This window comes from Onychostoma macrolepis, chromosome 18 (assembly GCF_012432095.1).
Source record: "Onychostoma macrolepis isolate SWU-2019 chromosome 18, ASM1243209v1, whole genome shotgun sequence".
In the NCBI taxonomy this organism is placed as follows: Eukaryota; Metazoa; Chordata; class Actinopteri; order Cypriniformes; family Cyprinidae; genus Onychostoma; species Onychostoma macrolepis.
The window spans coordinates 34,041,464-34,060,849 of NC_081172.1; the positions used below are offsets into that span (position 1 = coordinate 34,041,464).

The 19,386-nt window shown below is 43.0% G+C and overlaps 1 protein-coding gene across 2 annotated transcripts in view; it reads left to right on the forward strand.

Moving 5' to 3' along the window:
* The window catches only part of ddb1 (damage-specific DNA binding protein 1), a 29,455-nt gene extending 16,364 nt beyond the window's left edge, over positions 1 to 13,091 (forward strand). Inside the window, exons 18-28 of one of the 2 annotated variants that reach the window (XM_058751073.1) lie at positions 407 to 518; positions 641 to 764; positions 2,891 to 3,055; positions 3,168 to 3,262; positions 3,335 to 3,505; positions 3,593 to 3,702; positions 8,739 to 8,783; positions 10,329 to 10,498; positions 11,394 to 11,496; positions 11,695 to 11,818; positions 12,746 to 13,091. In XM_058751073.1, the coding sequence (XP_058607056.1) occupies positions 407 to 518; positions 641 to 764; positions 2,891 to 3,055; positions 3,168 to 3,262; positions 3,335 to 3,505; positions 3,593 to 3,702; positions 8,739 to 8,783; positions 10,329 to 10,498; positions 11,394 to 11,496; positions 11,695 to 11,818; positions 12,746 to 12,829 (1,303 nt within the window). In that variant the 3' untranslated portion in view covers positions 12,830 to 13,091. The remainder of the gene's footprint in view (positions 1 to 406; positions 519 to 640; positions 765 to 2,890; positions 3,056 to 3,167; positions 3,263 to 3,334; positions 3,506 to 3,592; positions 3,703 to 8,738; positions 8,784 to 10,328; positions 10,499 to 11,393; positions 11,497 to 11,694; positions 11,819 to 12,745) is intronic. The other variant, XM_058751074.1, reaches the window with a different exon arrangement.
* Positions 13,092 to 19,386: the final 6,295 nt, after the last annotated feature.

Consider the following 19,386-nt stretch of genomic DNA (forward strand, 5'->3'; position numbering starts at 1 on the left):
TGAGTGTGTGTCCTCCGACAGGAACACTTCCAGACTGCAGACTTATCCGTGCACTAAACCAGGGATGTCAACGATTAATCGCTAATCAGAGTTAATCATTTATTAGATGAAGCTAATCAGTTGTCAGTGTGTAATTATGAGTGAAAGCTGTTGAGTTTAACTCATGCTCACTACACACACGCCCTTGAAATGCTGGAGTATGATGTCAAAAGAAAGATTTGAGCATTTATCTTTAAAGTAAAGATGATGTGCATTATAGATGCGTGATTGTATGTTAAAGTACAGCATGACAAGTAGATTGTCGTAATAAATCCAGCCCATCCTGCTGATATTCATGATTGAATTAGTTACTGGCAGCTCTAGAGCGATGGGAGTGTTCAGTGAATAACGCTGTGTGTCGTTGCAGGCGGATCTGCTATCAGGAGGTGTCTCAGTGCTTCGGAGTTTTGTCCAGTAGAGTAGAAATGCAGGACACCAGCGGGACCACAGCAGCCGTGCGGCCCAGCGCCAGCACACAGGTGTGTGTGTGTATAGTGTTGTGTAGTAATGCGTGTGTGTGTATATAGAGTGTTGTGTAGTAATGCGCGTGTGTGTGTGTGTGTGTGTGTGTGTGTGTGTGTGTGTGTGTGTGTGTGCTCAGGCTCTCTCCAGCAGCGTCAGCTCCAGTAAGCTGTTTCCCAGCAGCACTTCTCCTCACGAGACGTCGTTCGGGGAGGAGGTGGAGGTGCACAGTCTGCTGGTGGTGGATCAGCACACGTTTGAGGGTAAGTGCAGGGATTAAAGCTTACTGTCGCTACAATGGATTTCTGTCAATTGGAAAAAATTAGGGGGAAAATGATATTGATTTTAATCCAACAGTTCAATAAACAAGTACTGCCTGATTTTGCTCTTTTTCATCAACGAATATAGTTCCAAATAAAGTAACAGCTGAGCCGCTGCATCTCTAAAAGCAAACAGCGCGGTTTCATTCATGAATGAAAGTGCCTTTTTGAACGAATCTAGTGAGTCAGTGATTCATGATTCCTCATCCATAAACAGTCACTTGCTTTATTCCTGAATGAATCAGCTGTTCGAACGAATCAATTGAATGAATGATTCAGTGCTAAAGTCAGTGACTTCGCCGTTGGCGGATTTTGTTTCATTTTGAGTGTATAATTTCAGTTATTTAAATCATTTTAATATTTTTGTATTCAAAATTGTATAATTAAAACATCAATCTCCACATGAATTGATGAATTTAATTGCACTCATGCTACCTCTGATCCTCATTAAACGTCTGAAAATGTACCTACAAGCCACTGTGAAATGATGCGACCTAAATCATCTTATTATAAATACTAAAAAAACTGAGGAAATGGTTTTTGACCCCAAGTCAGTTGGGAACCACTCACCCGTGTTTATTCATGAGGAACCCATTAAACAAGTGTGCTCCTATAAATACCTGGGCGTTTATATGGATAACTCGCTCACCTGGGGACCCATGTAGATAGTTTATGTTCTCGTGTACAGCAGAGGTTACATTTTCTACGAAGACTGAGCGTTTGTGGGGTTCAGCAGAATGTAATGTATGTATTTTACCCGGCTGTAATTGGAAGTGTACTACATTATGGTTTGGAAATATAACCGTTCCATCTAAAGCCAAATTGGCACGTCTGGTAAAGATGGGAATTATAGGAAAAAGGGAATATCAAACCTTGGAATCATCCTATGAGCAGTCGGTTTAAGGAGGTCACTGAGATATTATCTGACCCCTCACATGGCGTATACCCGGAGTATGAGTAGCTGCCTTCTGGCGGACGATATAGGCTTCCTGTGTGCAGATACATTCTTTTAAGAAATCTTTTGTACCTACGTCAGTTAGACTTTTAAACATGTAATTTATTTATGTAACCCTTGGTGGTTATGATCGTTATGGTGGTTTGGAATGTTGGTTTCTATCCTGTGTGTGTGTGTGTGTGTGTGTGTGTGTGTGTGTGTGTGTGTGTGTGGGCTCCAGGGTCCAAGATAAATTTCCCCATTGGGGACCATTAAAGCGTATTGTATTTAGTGTTCTTCTGTTCCACCTCTGTAGTACAAATTAATTTTTTATTAATACTAATTTCATACAATTGGTAACTTATTTGTTTTATTCTATTTATTGTATTTTATTTAAATAGAAATTTTAAAAAGCTTATAAACACAAATTTTTGAATTTGAGACAGATGAAAATTATGCCATTAAAAAGGTAAAAGAAAATACCCTGTAAGTCACTGAGTAAAGCGTCACCTCGTATTAGGAATGCTCATTTTTGATCAGAATTTTTGATTATTGATCAGAAGGTGCTCCTAATATATATATATATATATATATATATATATATATATATATATATATATATATATATATATATATATATATATATATATATATATATATATATATATATATATATATATATATATATATTTTTTTTTTTTTTTTTTTTAAGTAGGAGGACAAGAGCTCCTAAAAAGAAAAGTAAGCACAGAGCCATGTGTAACGCATTAGATCCGTGCATGAGGTCTTAAAGAGACAGCAGCCTAATTAAACCTGCTGCTGTCTGTCATTATACAGTGAAGACTATCCAGTGCTATTTTAGTTGAATAGATTAGTTAGACCTAACTGAAAAAAATTAAAGTACTGTTAATTTAATTTGTATTTTATTGTTTTTGTTTGTGCTATTGATTGTCATAAATGTATTTGTTCTTATTTTATTATTTACTGTTTACTTGTCTTTGTTTAGTTAAAATAAATTCAATGCTGAGTGCAGGTGATTGTTGGGTGGGGAGGGGGCGTGGTCCATGGGAGATGGACCATTTAATAAAATTAGAAAATTAGTGTGTGTGAGACGTCTGACGCTGTCTCTCTGCAGTGCTGCATGCGCATCAGTTCCTGCAGAACGAGTATGCTCTCAGTATGGTGTCCTGTAAGCTGGGCAGAGATCCTGCCGTGTACTTCATCGTCGGCACCGCCATGGTGTATCCAGAGGAGGCGGAGCCTAAACAGGGCCGCATCATCGTCTTTCACTATACAGACGGTAACCATCAGACACACCCCTGATTATTTCCAGAAGTGGTGTGTTCTGCGTGATGTTTCTCACGGCTGTGTGTGTGTGTGTGTGTGTGTGTTGAATCATGGGGTGTTTCCAGGCAAACTGCAGACGGTGGCAGAGAAGGAGGTTAAAGGTGCGGTTTACTCCATGGTGGAGTTTAATGGCAAACTGCTGGCGAGCATCAACAGCACCGTGAGTTTCCTCCCATCATGCCGTTCAGTGTAATGTGTTTCCTGTGCGGCGCTGACGTCGGTGTCTCCACAGGTGCGTCTGTACGAGTGGACGGCGGAGAAGGAGCTGAGGACGGAGTGTAATCACTATAATAACATCATGGCCCTGTATCTGAAGACTAAAGGCGACTTCATCCTGGTGGGCGACCTGATGCGCTCCGTGCTGCTGCTGGCCTACAAACCCATGGAGGGCAGCTTCGAGGAGGTGACGCCGCCGCCGGGAATTCTGGGATTTCTAGTTGTAAAAGCTGTTGTGGTTCTTAATTTCCTCTCGCTGTTTTCATTTCCTTAGATTGCTCGTGATTTCAATCCTAACTGGATGAGTGCTGTTGAAATCCTGGATGATGACAACTTCCTCGGAGCGGAGAACGCTTTCAATCTGTTCGTCTGCCAGAAGGACAGGTAATGGATCGAGCGGGGAAGTGACCGATCGATTGACGTGACTGGCAGGTGCTGGGGGTGCGATCACATTTACCCGTGATCGGTGAAATCATAGTTCAGTATGAATCCACGTGATCGGGGTTTTGCAGGAGGGGGAGAGATTTCACGTCCGGTTGATAAGCTCCAGTTCGTCATGTTGAGCAGCAGAAAGCCTGTGCTTCATTCACTGCATACACTGTTGATGTACCCAGCATGCACTGCAACAGTTTTGGAGGCTGGTACGGGATCATTTGCAGAGAGATGGCTACACACTCGCTGTTTCTCTAAAAGTCATTAAAGTAAGGGATAATGCACAGCCGGCTGCGCGTTAAATCATTTCAGTGCATGATGTGGAGTGCATTAAAATTGTTTAATGCACAGCTATCCGTGCATTATCCCGCTTATACCATAGTCAGCCAGCATTGACAAGTTAAAACTGTTAATGATGTTTGCAGCACAATATTTGACCAGAAGCATAAAAATTAGTGCTGGGCGGTATACCAGTTCATACCGAATACTGGTGTTTATTTTTTTTATGATATGAATTTTTAAAATACCGCAATACCGGTGTTATTTAAATAACGTTCGGAACGCGGCACGGTTTGAGTGGGGTCTCTTCACTACTGCATTGTGGCGAGGACACAGCTGTATGTGTTACTGAGCGTGAAAGCTCTGAAGCTGTAGAACTAACGTGACGACACAGAAGAACTCATCCACGATATCCAGCGCGCCGCCATCAGATCCCGCGTCTCACACACACGAGCGTGACTTTAGCACTGTATTTAGCAACTTTCAGACCATTTTAGCGGCTTTTTTCCATAGAACGTACAAACTGACAAACCTAGCGACTTTTTTGGATAAACCTTAGCTATGGTTCAGTTGGAAGATGTGTCCAGTGCTGCCCCGCGAGCGTGAGATCTGACTCCCGGCGCAGCGTCGCATCTCTCTGCGTCTGCTCTGTGCAGCGAGTAGGGTTGGGTACCGAGACCCGGTACCAATATGGCACCGGTACCTAAGTAACCGGTATGTACTAGAACCGAATCAGAACAGAGATTTCGGTGCCTCATTTCGGTGCCATGCCTGAGCGATCGATTAAAATATTTTTCCTTTGTTTCTCCGAAACGAACGTAAGCAGCATCATCACCGGCACCGCACGTGAAAAATAATTTCCCGACTGAGAAAATGCACGTGAACTCACGTCTGAAAGCTCAAATAATACTAGTCCAACAAATCTTTGTAGTAGTAACGCAAGTGTGCTGTTTTCACATTCCGACTTAAAAGCACAACTCGGGAAATGAGAGCATCCGAGGAGCGCGTGAATGCAGAGATTACACTCGCTCTGACGGCAGCAGGTAGCGTTCCATTAACTAGCTACGCTAAACATGCTTACATTAGGGCTGGGCGATATGAGCAAAAATTCATATCTCTGTATCTTTTGGCTGATGTGTTGTATATGGTATCTCGGTATTTTGTATTTGGATTAAACAAATAAAGTGAATGTAAGCATGTAGGCATATATTATATGCAAAAAGGGTTAAAATCACATTACATTCTAACATTGTAACATTTCAATCTAAAAACAAAAATAATGCTTTTAAAGCAGAAGTTAAATTTACTAAACTAAAAATGAAAATAAAGCACAGACTGAGTAGAAATGGCTGTTTTGATTACCCCATTACTTTACAGTTAGTGCTATCATACAAATACAATTACTGGTAGGTTTAAAATTCTGCATATCACATTTATTGTCCAACTACAAATATTTCAGCAAAATGTATATTTTAGTCAGAGTTATAGCGCTCCGAGTTTTTTTTAAAGCCCTTCATATAAAGCTTGTCACGTTTAGAACAAATTGTATTATGCACTTTCTCTGCAGCAGTTCAGTCTGTGTCCTCCCTAGATATCTTTTCAGCTGCGCTCGTATCAAGCTTGTAAAGAATATATGGATATATCAATATACCGCCCAGCCCTAGCTTAAATTAAAATGCCTAAAACTAAAATTATCTTGTATTCACGTTTTTAAACCTGTTGTCCAACAAAAGAGAACATTATAACCTTTTTAGTCCACAGCAGTTAAATGATCTGTGATCTGATGTAGCTTCTTGTCACAGAATGACGCAGAAAATATGTTCCATAGGCTACTAATGCATCGATTAGCAATGGATTATAAATATACTTAATTATTATGAAAATACCAGCGATGGCTTGAATAACACAGATAAACTATATATTGTTGTAGTCGAGTGTTTAATGTATTTGTTTTATCATTCAAAACGTTTATATCTTCTGTTTACTCAGTTACAGCAATAGCAATGCCTTTGTCCATATTGGGGATTTCCTGGAGCTTCATGAATTGCATAAATAAAGTGTGTTTACATATATATAACAAGTATCGGTTCAGGCACCGTTTAGGCACAGGCACCGTTTTAAAAGTATTGATTTGGCACCGGTATCGAAAAAAACCCAAACGATACCCAACCCTAGCAGCGAGCGGCTGAGAAGCAGCGCATTCAGCAGCCGTACCGCAGCAGACAAAACAGCGAGACAAGCACCTGCCGGTAACTGACTGTTTGGGATTATAAATATGAGTATAGTTCGTCTGTTAATATTATGCACTTTTTTTTCATTTTGTTATTTTTTTTGTTTGTTACTCAGACGCAGGCAGCGCGCTGCATGAGACAAAAAAGTAATATAGCCGCTCTTTAGTGTAACGTTAGATGCATGTTGACGATGTCGCGATTATAAACGAGTGACTCCTGGTTAACATGTATTACTGGGTCGTGTTTAGTCACCATTTAGTGTGGAATTTTTCTACAATATTCGCTCATCACGGCTGTAAAATAGGGCATCTAAGTCAATCTACTGCAGTTTTTCCTCTCAATCAGTAGAAAATGTGATTAACACCCGGTCATGCATGAAAAAATAAATACCGTCATATACCGTGAAACCGGTATAACGTTGAACAATACCGTGATATACATTTTTGGTCATAGCGCCCAGCACTAATAAAAATGACAGTTTTGTCCGTTACAGCTCATTAGCACCAACATTCTGCCAGCTTCAGATCAGACTCGGAGATGAAATCACATTTATTTGAATTAATTATTGAGAGAGAAAGAGATGACCGTTAGAATAGAACGGCGTCCCGGCGGGTGACGGAGGACGTCTGCGTAGCGTTAGCTCCGGTGAAAAGTGACGAACACAGAAGCGCAGAGGAGAGAGCAAAACAATACGCCAGTCACAAATTAAAGTACAAAACAAGAATTTCTAAAGAAAAATGTGGGAGGATTTTGATATAAGCCAAGAGGAGACTGGTTTTGCTTTGCTCCTGTAAACAAACGTTGGTTCTCGTGAGACTAGCATGTTCTCACCGGAGCTACGACAAATCTGACTCTGCTGCAGTCTAGAATTAATCCGCTGGTCTCGTCTGACCGGAGGAGAACGCCACACTGTTTCCCTGTTTAATACTGTAAAGCTGCTTTGACACAATCTGCACTGTTAAAAGTATCGTTTACATTTTATCGATACCAATACTGCTTATCAATACTGTTATCGATACTATTTGGAGTGAAAAGTTGTTGAAAATTTCAAGTTATTTTATTACTGCTGAACTTTAGTAACTGTATTTCTTCAGTCAGGAGCAGTGAGTTATTTTTCTCTGTGTTTTATTTTATTAATATTAAAGGAATAGTTCACCCATAAATGAAAATTGTCATCATTTACTCACTCTCAAGTTGTTTTAAACCTGAATGGGTTTCTTTCTTCTGTTATCTTCAAGATATTTTGAAGAATGTGGGAAACCAAACAGGTGCTGGTCTCCAGTGATTAACACATTTTTTCTGCTATCAAAGTCAGTGGAGACCAGCACCTGTTTGGCTGCCCTCATTCTTCAAAATATCATCTTCAGCACAAGAATAAAAATTAATACAGGTTTGGCACAACATGACAGTGATTCAATTTTTGGGTGAACTATCCCTTTAATGACAGTTAAAGTTAGTTCTGTCCCTTTAAGACCTGCACGCATGTGTTCCTTGTGTGTTTTAGACAGTATTAGCGCAATCAGACGTTAACTAAGTAAACGTGCAGTTTGACCGGCCTTTTAGTGTACGCTAGGGGTGGCACGATACATGTATTCGTACAGAACCGTCACGGTACGGACATCTCGGTTCGGTGCATGAGGCCTTACGACGAATACAAGCAATTCAGCCTCAATCCAGAAGGGGGCGCCCGCAGTAATGCAGCGCTGCTTGATAACCGCCAGCAGAAGAACAGCGAATGCTGAGCTGCGCTTGAAAACAAAGCCCCCAGACAGTGAGCATGTGCTGACTCTGAACGCGTCTCTCACTGATAAGAGAGTATACTTTAAAGGCTTGCACTCAACTGTTTGTGAAATGGGGCTTTGAGCTCGTGTATCCTACCTCTCTCATTCAGCACAAATCCATAATATTTCCATATTTGTGATGTAATGTATCTGAATGCTAAACTATTATTCATTATGTAAATGATAGGCTTTGTGCTTCAGTCGTGTTCCAGCACAGAGGCGCGAGCTGATGTTTGGTTCACTGTATTTTAATTTGATAAACTACCAACTGCGCTGTCAAGTTAGCAATGCTGGAACTGATGTGTGTGTGTGTATATATATATATATATATATATATATATATATATATGTGTATGTACTGCAGATTTTATGTATATAACAATGTAATAATATTTAGTATTTTGACATCTAGGTGAAAAAAAATAATTTGTACTACTGTCCGAGCATAGTAGATTTGTTTTTCCCCTGTTGTACTGAAATCGCATCGAACCGTGACGTCTGTGTCTGTGCCACCGCTAGTGTAAGTGCTCTGGGTAAGCGCATGTCAGAGCAGCACGTGAATGAAATGTTTAACCAGCAAGGCTTTAAAGCAAACGCAAATAATGTACTTTTGTGATTGGGAATAAGTGCAGTGTCTGGTGAGTGTAACTCTACCGCTGAATCAACATTTGATGTGAATGTGTCTCGCGAGTTGCAGTTGGAGCTGGAGCCTGGAGACAGTAAATACAGCGCATTGCTTGAGGTAGATGTTTTGTTAGTAAATGTTTCATTATATTACTAGTGTTGCCTCCTTTGTTCACTATAACACTGCTGCATATATTGCATCTGACACTGGTGTCGCTTAGTTTTGTAACGTGAGCCCACACCTTCGAACGTTTCACTCTCGCCGCCACTGATTGCACGCAAACACACACCGCACATGCGCACGGATATCACACACACGTCTAGCAAACGTCAACCACACCATTCAGTAGGGACGTAACGATTAACCGCGAGCCGGTTGAAAATCGATTCAAATATGTGACGATTCAAATCGGTTGAGATGCGAAACAAATCGCGATTCAATTAGGGTAGTTTATATGAATGCATGTCTGAGGGGAACTTACTGTCTTTAGAAAAGTTTAGATGGTATTTTTCTTCTCATCTTGCCTCTGTATAATGCATATTAAAGTTCATAAGTGCAGCGCTGCTTTGTTTACAGCGGAAACCAAGGAAACGCTTAAAGCGCCACCTGCTGGCAGAGAGTGAATCTGCGTCTCATTCAGCTCGTCTGCTGTTTCTATGTATAATTTCACAAAACTGAAGTCATACCATTCTGTTTTTGCTTCAAATTTCGAAATTATACAGTCTAATTTAGATTAAAAACTGCTCCTGCTGCATGTATGCAGCATCTTTGTTTGGATCATGATTAAAATGCAGTGCCTCTAATTTTAAATGGAAAGAGCACAGACAAAGCCTTATTTAGTTTTTATGAAGAGATTTCTTTTATTTATGTTACTTATTTTATTTGATTTGGGGCTTGTTTTAAAATTTCAGTTTAGTTATTTACATTTACATTATATTTACATTTTGTTATTTAGCAGACGCTTTTCTCCAAAGTGACTTACAAATGAGGACAATAGAAGCAATCAAAACCAACAAAAGAGCAATAATATGCAAGTGCTATGTTAGTATATTATTATAGTGTTATATTTCAATTTCACAAAGAAACGTGCAGCTTTTTGTCCAAGCAATAATAAAAGAACATATTTAATTTATTTGTCTTAAATCTCATTTTCTTAAAAAAAATCGTGAATCGAATCGTGAGTTGAGTGAATCGTTACATCCCTACCATTCAGTGAAGAAAATGTCAAGCAACTGCTTCTAATTCATCATTAGTGTTGAAGTATGCGGAGATAAAACAATGCAAGTATCGATAACAGTAGCGTTTGTCCTGAAGCTCATCGGTAGTCTGTTATTGACCCAGTCACGTACCAGTCCAAAAAAATACTGGTTCTCGGTACCCATCCCTATATATAAGCACTATATAAATAATGGTGTGAGGCACTGTTTATTATGGATGGATGCGCTTTTTTGGACTTCTTTTGGACTGTTGGAAAATAACAGCCGTTCACTGCCATTATAAAGCTTGGAAGAGCCAGGACGTCTTTAAATATAACTCCGATTGGATTCGTCTGAAAGAAGAGGGTCAAACACACCTAGGACGCCTTGAGGTTGAGTAAATTATGGGCTAATTTTCATATTTGTGTGAACTAACCCTTTGGTCGTTTGGTTGTGTGTCCTCCAGCGCGGCGACTACAGACGAGGAGCGGCAGCACCTGCAGGAGGTGGGTCTGTTCCATCTGGGCGAGTTTGTCAATGTGTTTTCACACGGATCTCTGGTGCTGCAGAATCTGGGCGAGAGCTCGACTCCGACGCAAGGCTCGGTGCTGTTTGGCACCGTCAACGGCATGATCGGTGAGCTTCTGTCCGTTCACTCACACACAGCAGTCCTTAACGCCGTCGTGTCAGTGTTCAGTCTGAACCACAGAAGAAGACTGAACTGTTCTGCTGTATCTGTGAGGACTGATTTAGAAACAGAGCGAGACGTGTCCAAATACAGCGCTATTAAGAGCTGTTTGTGAGGAACGAGGTGAAGCAGGGTTTAGTCGTTAGCTGTGGAGCCGGTTTTGTTCATATCAGACTCGTTATGAAGAATCTGAAGCAGCTTTCCTTTGTAACGCCGTGTCCTGACTCCACACCAGACGCGCCGCGACAGCCAATCAGAAGCGTGTGTGGGCGGAGCCTCTCTGGAAGCGCTCTGCACTCGAAAAGAAATGGATAAGTTTATGATCTAATTCGTTAATATTAAAGATTTTTAGCATTATTAAATATACATACCGAGTGACTGATACCATATTTATGGAAAGCACTCGTTGGTTTGCAGTGAGTTCACAGTTTTAACGTACATCTTTGCTTAAACTTATTTTCAAGATCTGAGGTAAACTATCCGTCGTTGCTTTCAGCACGGCTATAGAGTCACGCAGTGTGATACTTAAACTCACATTAGACACGTTTAACTTTGAATAAAGCACACAATCACCTGAGATTATCGCTGTCATATAGTCTGTATGTTCTTGTTCCAGCCGCAAGGAAATAGAAACTGTTTCTAAAATAGAAATTTTGTGTGTCGCCGTCGTGGCTGGTTATGACGAACTCTTTTTGCGTCGCGTGTAGTTAGGACCCAGTGTAAGATTTCCAGAGATGTTCAGCTGAATTTCCAGATAAACTGCATTATAGCTTGATGTCATTGCTGTGCTGCTGGTTTTGTGAGTAAATGTGAGTTTTGATGATGATTTGTTGTGTGTTTGAGGTTTGGTGACGTCGCTGTCGGAGGGCTGGTACAGTCTACTGCTGGATCTACAGAACAGACTCAACAAAGTCATCAAGAGCGTCGGCAAGATCGAGCACAACTTATATCCTTCAGCAGCTGTGTGTGCGCGTGTGTGTGTGTGCGCGTGTGTGTGTGTGTGTGTGCGCGCGTGTGTGTGTGCGCGCGTGTGTGTGTGCGCGCGTGTGTGTGTGTGCGCGCGTGTGTGTGCGCGCGTGTGTGTGTGTGTGAGTATTAACTCTGGCAGAACTCTGGTGTTGTTGAAGTCCTTGACTAGCGCCACCTGGAGGTCGTTCCACACGGAGCGTAAGACTGAGCAGGCCACCGGGTTCATCGATGGAGATCTGATCGAGAGCTTCCTGGATCTGGGTCGTGCGAAGATGCAGGAGGTGGTCAGCACACTGCAGGTGATCACGCGCTTGTGTTTCATCATCGTTTATGCTCTGATGTAGAATCCCTCCTGATGAAGGTTTGCGCTCGTGAATCGTCGGTCGTATTATACGGTGATGTGCGGTTAAAGCGCTGCGTCCCAGCTGACCGGATGTGTTTGGACTCATCTGACCGTCTCTGTCAGGTGTGTTTGGTTAGGAAGAGTTCAAAAATGGCTCTGTCCAAAGAGAATATTGAATTATTACTACAATACTGATTTCTCACTATACATAAAGTCAGATGTTTAAAAAAAGGGCAAAAACCAACATCTATATGCCAACTGCAATTCAGCTCAACTTTTATGTAATTGCACGTAAAGGATTGTGGGATATCATAGGTGTGTTCCATTTCTTTGCAGTAAAGATGGGAGCACCAGCAGAGTTATGAGTGTGACATCACACACAGGCCTCGCTTCGATTCGATTCACAGGATATTTGATTTAAAATGAATAAGAACAAAGCAAAAACACACGATACGTGTTCTTAATTCTTCATTTTGCAGAAGCAGTGTTTAAAAATCTTGCCCTTATATAAAAGTATGAAAGTGACCAGTCTATAATGCTCTGACCTGAGTGACTCTTAAATATGAACTCTCCGGTACAGCTTCATGAATCCGTCAGTAGACAGGAAGTGATGCGATCGCTGGTTGCTTCGCTGGTGTCTCCAGAAACAGGGCTGGGAAACCCCGAGCTGAAGATACGTTCACCAAAGATTGATGTTTCATTTAAAAGATTATTTAATTGTAATAAAAATGCCCCGTTCTCCTGCTACAAAGACTTCTGCAGCAAACGTGTTCTCACAGACGCAGAGCGAGCGTCTCCGGTGGTCTCCCGTACTGCAGTGTGCTTGTGTAAACTACATCTGTCTTCATTCGCTCGTGTGTGTGTGTGTGTGTGTGTGCTGCAGATTGATGACGGCAGCGGGATGAAGCGCGAGGCGACGGTGGACGAGGTTATTAAAATCGTGGAGGAGCTGACGCGGATCCACTAACCGCGAGCGTCACACATCTGTACATAACTATACATAAATCAGAGCGTGTGTGTGTGTGTGTTTCACTCCAGCTGAATGAATCGAGTGCAGTCACGCTCACACACTCACGTCCTCGTGCTTGTCCTGTGAGCCTCCAGAGGAAGACCCTCGCTGTCTGCTGGGTTCTGATTCTGCCAGCACTGATCCGCAATAGTTTTAGTGAAGCGTTTATCATTGTGGTGTCTCTGTTTGTTCATTTATTTTAATAAAGTTTCCTTCAGTACTTTGGGCCTGTTGTGTTTTATCAAGTTTGTTTGTGTGTGTGTGTTCTTTTAATAAAAGCAGCACATTACATACATGAGCGATGAATCATGAGTCATATTATATCTTCTCCGTGTGCCGCTGCTATTGAACGTGTCTGGATAATGTGCAATAAACCCAGACAGGCTGATATAAGAGCTCAAATCAGAGCCGGACTGTACATTATCCTGTGTATTACATGACTGCTTACTTCATAAATAAATAAATGGACATGAAATATTGATTTGAGTGGGCATTATTTTATTATGAGAAACAAGAGCGTGTGATATGAGACACGAGAAACGGCGGTCTAGCATCACTCGACTCCAGAAACACATCGCTGATCATGTCCTGATCCATCTGATATAATCATGATTGAAATAATATACGACTCCTTCATACATTAAACAAATTATTGTGCTTGGTGTCAGCTCTTATGAATATTAGTTATTTGTATTATGTTTTAAAGCATTCTGTCCATTTAGCTTGTATTAAAACTGGAGATTCCTGACAAACCAGGACTAATGAAGGGTCCATCTGTAGACCGCTTCAAGCAGACGAGCTGCTCTCGACGATCCACAGCAGGGTTTATTGGGTAACGAGCAGAGCACATCTTGTTTCTATGCTACCCTTGTGTTTGTGGTTATAATGAGCTGAATCCGCTGTGTGTAATCAGGGAGACGTGTGGAACACATCTAACAGTGTCGAGACGTTTGGGAAGTTTTAGGCAATGGTTCCTGCTCCTCTGGCAGAACTTCTCTCTCATCATGTGTTTCTGGTCTGTAAACGTTCAGACACTGCAGTAGATACTCATCATCATCATCATCATCATCATGGACCCACGACTCAGCCTTGATGAAAGTACCTGCAGTGATAAATCCAGTCCAGTCCTGATGGTTAATGGTATTGAGTATCGATGATGGATTCCTGTTCTGTCAAGCAAGATGAGGCACAAACCTCTGATTCCTGCCGTCATACACATAATACAGCAAATGTTTTCATCTTGAACAAGCCTTCTATAATCGTGCAGATCATCAGTGAGCTTCAGATCCGGTAAATACATCCATTTCAATATAACACTGTAAATAGCATGCATCATTGCTAAAGAAACTATTTCCCTGCAACGTTCAGTTTGTTCATTATGGCTTCTGATGCTCTGATATATGTTTATGCAGTTTAGTTTGTATATGACACTCATAAGCAGTGTGATTTCAGTTTGAGAGGATGTGAACTGAGATTCATGAACAAAGATCCTCGACGAGAAACCTTTGAATCATCTCCATGCTGATTACACTGAACGAGAACACACATTCAGCAAGAAAAGGTACCTGGACTTTATTAGTCAGTCACTAGTCATCATGTTTGTGATCATCTAAACATATTTAAGATGTCCCAGCTGTATTAATGTCCCGTCACACATCACTAAATAAATACCCAACTCTCTCAGTTCTGTTGATCCAAACATACAGATGCATCTGCTTCAGCTGTAAACCTCTTTAGCTGATCTGTTGTTCCGGCTCGTGAACCATATACTGCATAACATAAGCTTCACGTCTTCATGAAAATGTTCTTGCATGTTTTGTCAAATCTGAACTCCGAACTTGTACTAAAGTTCATTGCAACTCTTCAGTTTGATGGAAACTCCACAAACATTGCTGCTGTATGAACATAACTAAACATATAGTCCTATTCTAAGATTGGGATTTTCTGAAACTAAACTAACTACTGTATGTTTGAGAAGAATTTAAAGAGGATCACTGGGTGTTATTTGTGTGTCAGTGAATATAATGCTTCACACGGCAGCCGGTGCTTCGCTCTCCAGTGTTTTTGTTAGTTTTTCCTGTTTTTTGTTTTTCAAACACGATCAGTTTCACCAGGGGATGAACTGCTGAACATTCGGCAGAACACACCACAAAATCTCCTACCGGTTTTCGATTATTCGGACGTTTTGCTGAACATAGTAGTCGGCAGAGCAGTGGCGCTACCCAGCATCCATCTGGCGAATCTCCGATCTCTACCCAACTTCTTCTGCTCTCCTGGACAAATAAGGATTTCTCACACTCTGCTGCTCTGTATTTCATGGAAACCTGGCTGAATGACACCATTCCAGACAGCGCTTCATCTGCCGGGCTTTCAGCTGATCAGCGCAGATCGGACGCAGAATCAATGGGGAAATCGTGTGGCGGCGGGACATGCTTCTACTTCAATGAGAGGTGGTGTACAGATGTAACAGTGTTAAAGAAGATGTGCTGTTCAGACCAAGAAGCACTTTTCATTAACTGTAAGCCTACAGTTATGTGAGCTCAGCTTTACAGAAACTGGCTGATCTGATCAAAGACACAGAACAACAACACTCAGACTCTGTTTTAATCATTCTTGGGGACTTTAATCAAGCAAATCTCTCACGTGAACTGCCAAAATACAAACAGCACATCACATGTCCCACCACAGAAAGTAATATATTGGATCACTGTTACACCACAATAAAGAATGCATATCACTCTGTCACACGGGCAGCTTTGGGGCTCTCTGATCACTGCCCGGTTCATCTTATACCAACCTACAGGCAAAAACTTAAATCTGCTAAACCTGTGGTAAAGACTGTAAAGAGATGACACGAGAAAGAAACGAGACAGAGCGGGTTTTACAAGCCTGTCTTGACCTGACTGATTGGAGTGTTTTTGAAGCTGCTGCCACCGATCTGGACGAGCTCACAGAGACTGTAACTTCATATATCAGTTACTGCGAGGATATATGCATTCCCACCAGGACTTATGTAACATTCAACAATGATGAGCCATGGTTTACAGCAAAACTCAGACACCTTCGTCAGGCCAAAGAGGATGCCTACAGAAATGGGGACAGAGTCTTGTACAATCAGGCCAGGAGCACACTGAATAAGGAGATTAGAGTGGCTAAAAGGACCTACACTAAACAGCTGGAAGATCAGTTCACTTCCAATGACTCCGCTTCAGTGTGGAAAGGCCTGAAAGCCATCACCAAGTACAGTACACCATCCCCCAGCACTGAGGTGAATCAACTTACTGAAGACCTGAATGAGTTTTATTGTAGATTTGAAACCCCCCACACCTGTCTTGACCATCTCTCTACACAACCGATAACGCCTCCAGCAACCCCCCTCTCCCCCACTCCTGTACTTCAGATCAGTGAAGAAGATGTGCGCCAGGTCTTCAGGAGGAACAAGAGAAGGAAGGCACCAGGCCCAGACGGTGTGAATGAATGAATGATGCATTTATATAGCGCTTTATTGTGTATTGCTGTACATCCAAAGCGCTTTACAATCATGTGGGGGGGTCTCTCCTCAACCACCACCAGTGTGCAGCATCCACTTGGATGATGCGACGGCAGCCTCAGGACAACAGCGCCAGTGCGCTCACCACACACCAGCTACAGGTGGAGAGAGAGAGAGATAGAGCCAATCAAGTGGATGGGGATTATTAGGAGGCCATGATTGACAAGGGCCAGTGGAGGGAATCTGGCCAGGACACCGGGGATACACCCCTACTTTTTACGAGAAGTGCCATGGGATTTTTAATGACCACAGAGAGTCAGGACCTCAGTTTAACGTCTCATCCGAAAGACGGTGCTTTCTGCCAGTATAGTGTCCCCGTCACTAGGACCCACACAGACCACAGGGTGAGCACTCCCTGGTGGTCTCACTAACACCTCTTCCAACAGCAACCTAGTTTTCCCAGGAGGTCTCCCATCCAGGTACTGACCAGCTCAACCCCGCTAGCTTCAGTGGGCAACCAGTCTTGGGCTGCAGGGTGATATGGCTGTCTCACGAGCCTGTCTGAAAACCTGTGCTGACCAGCTGGCCCCCATCTTTAGATCTTCAACAGATCTCCACCATCATCCCTGTCCCAAAGAAACCCAAGATAACAGGACTTAATGACTACAGACCTGTGGCTCTAACGTCTGTCATCATGAAGTAATTTGAAAAACTGGTTCTGGCTTATCTGAAGGACATCACTGGACCCTTACTGGACCCCCTGTGGTTTGCTTACCGGGCAAACAGGTCTGTGGATGATGCAGTCAACATGGGACTGCACTTCATCCTGCAGCATCTGGACAAATCAGGGTCTTATGATGGCGGCGCGATCAGACGCAGCGGCTGCTCCAGGTCCCAAAGACGGTGCTTTTTTGCCTTTTAATGTCGTCTGTTCGTCTCCAAATAGTGTAAATTTACCGCTAGTTCATAAGGAAACCACTCCTAAACTCATATATGTTCGCCAAAGACTTTTGGATATCGGCAACGCATACAAAGACCAACTCTCGCCGCTACTGAGAAGCTACGAGGCCTCTGTTTCCTGCTGAAGCCGGACCTCGAGACCGCGGCATCGCCTACTGTCGCTACCCGCACAAGGCGGCGTCATAGCGGTGTGAGAGAGGGCCAGGCCATGGCGGAGGTATCTGAGCTAGGCTGAGGAAAACCCCACAAGACCGGCTCTTCCAACACTCATGCTCTCAAACGTTCGCTCTCTGGAAAACAAACTGGACTTAATTCAACTCAGTCGATCAACACAGCGTGAGACAAGGGATTGTTGTGTGTTTGTTTTCACTGAAACATGGCTGAAGGACAACATCCCGGACTCCGCCATTCAGCTGCGGACTAACTTGCTACCGCGCGGACAGAGATTCATCACTGTCTGGTAAGACTCGCGGCGGTGGCTTGTGTGTCGTCAACAAAGAATGGTGTAACAATGCTGGGGTAGTGACAAAACACTGTTCATCGCTGGTGGAGTTTATGTTTGTGAAGTGTCGACCGTTCTATCTGCCGCGGGAGTTCACGGCCATTGTTATTGTCGCGTATACATCCCCGTGCGCAAACGCAAAGGACGCGTCATGAGCTGTACAGCGCCATCAGCGAACAACAAACAAATAACCCGGCGGCTTTTTCATCATAGCCGGTGACTTCAACCACGCAAACTTAAAGACAGTTTTGCCAAAGTTCTACCAACATGTGAACTTTGCAACAAGGAAATAACACACTGGACTTTGTTTACACAACAGTTAAGGCGCATACAAAGCTGAACCCGCCCCCACCTCGGGTACTCGACCACATCTCTGTTATGCTAATCCCAGCATACAGACCACTTCTGAAACTGGCCAAACCGGTTCACAAACAGATCAAGGTATGGCCAGACAATGCCACCTCAGCACTGCAGGACTGCTTCCAGGACACAGACTGGAACATGTTCAAAGAGGCGGCCACCTACAACAACCACACAGACCTGCAGGAGTACACTGAAACAGTGACTGCTTACATCCAAAAGTGCACTGATGATGTGACAGTCACCAAGACCATCACCACACGCCAACCAGAAGCCATGGATGACAGCAGAGGTTCGTGGGCTGCTAAAGACCAGAGATGAAGCATTCAGATCAGGAGATAAAGCAGCCCTCAAAACAGCAAGAGCCAATCTGTCCCGCAGCATCAAAAATGCAAAACGGTCATATGCTCAAAAAATCAACAATCACTTCACAGACAGCAGTGACACACGGAGCCTGTGGCAAGCTATTCAGACCATCACAGACTACAAGCCCCCGCCACAGGCCTGTGATGACGACACATCCCTCCCAGATACACTCAACCACTTTTACTCACGGTTTGAAATGCAGAATGACACACCTGCACAAAACTGCCCACACCTCCAAACGACCAGGCGCTCTGTCTGTCTCCAGCCGGCGTAAGGAAGTCCCTATCTAGGATCAACCCACGCAAGGCTGCGGGTCCCGACAACATACCTGGCCGTGTACTGAAGGACTGTGCTGCACAGCTGACAGATGTCCTAACAGATATCTTCAACACCTCGCTGAGCCAGGCAGTCGTCCCCACATGTCTCAAATCCACAACAATCATACCGGAACCAAAGAAATCACCTGTGTCCTGTCTAAATGACTACCGTCCCATAGCACTGACTCAATCATAATGAAGTGCTTTGAGAGGTTAGTCATGCACAACATCAAAACCAGCCTCCCCAACACACTCGACCCGCTCCAGTTTGCATACCGTCCGAACCGCTCTACGGACGATGCAATTTCCTCCACCCTCCACCTAGCTCTTACCCACCTAGAAAATAAAGACTCCTACGTTAGAATGCTGTTCATCGACTTCAGCTCAGCATTCAACACAATAATCCCACAACAGCTCATAAATAAACTCAACCTGCTGGGCCTTAACAATTCCCTCTGCAATTGGATCCTGGACTTTCTAACCGGAAGACCTCAGTCAGTCCGTGTCGGCCACAACACCT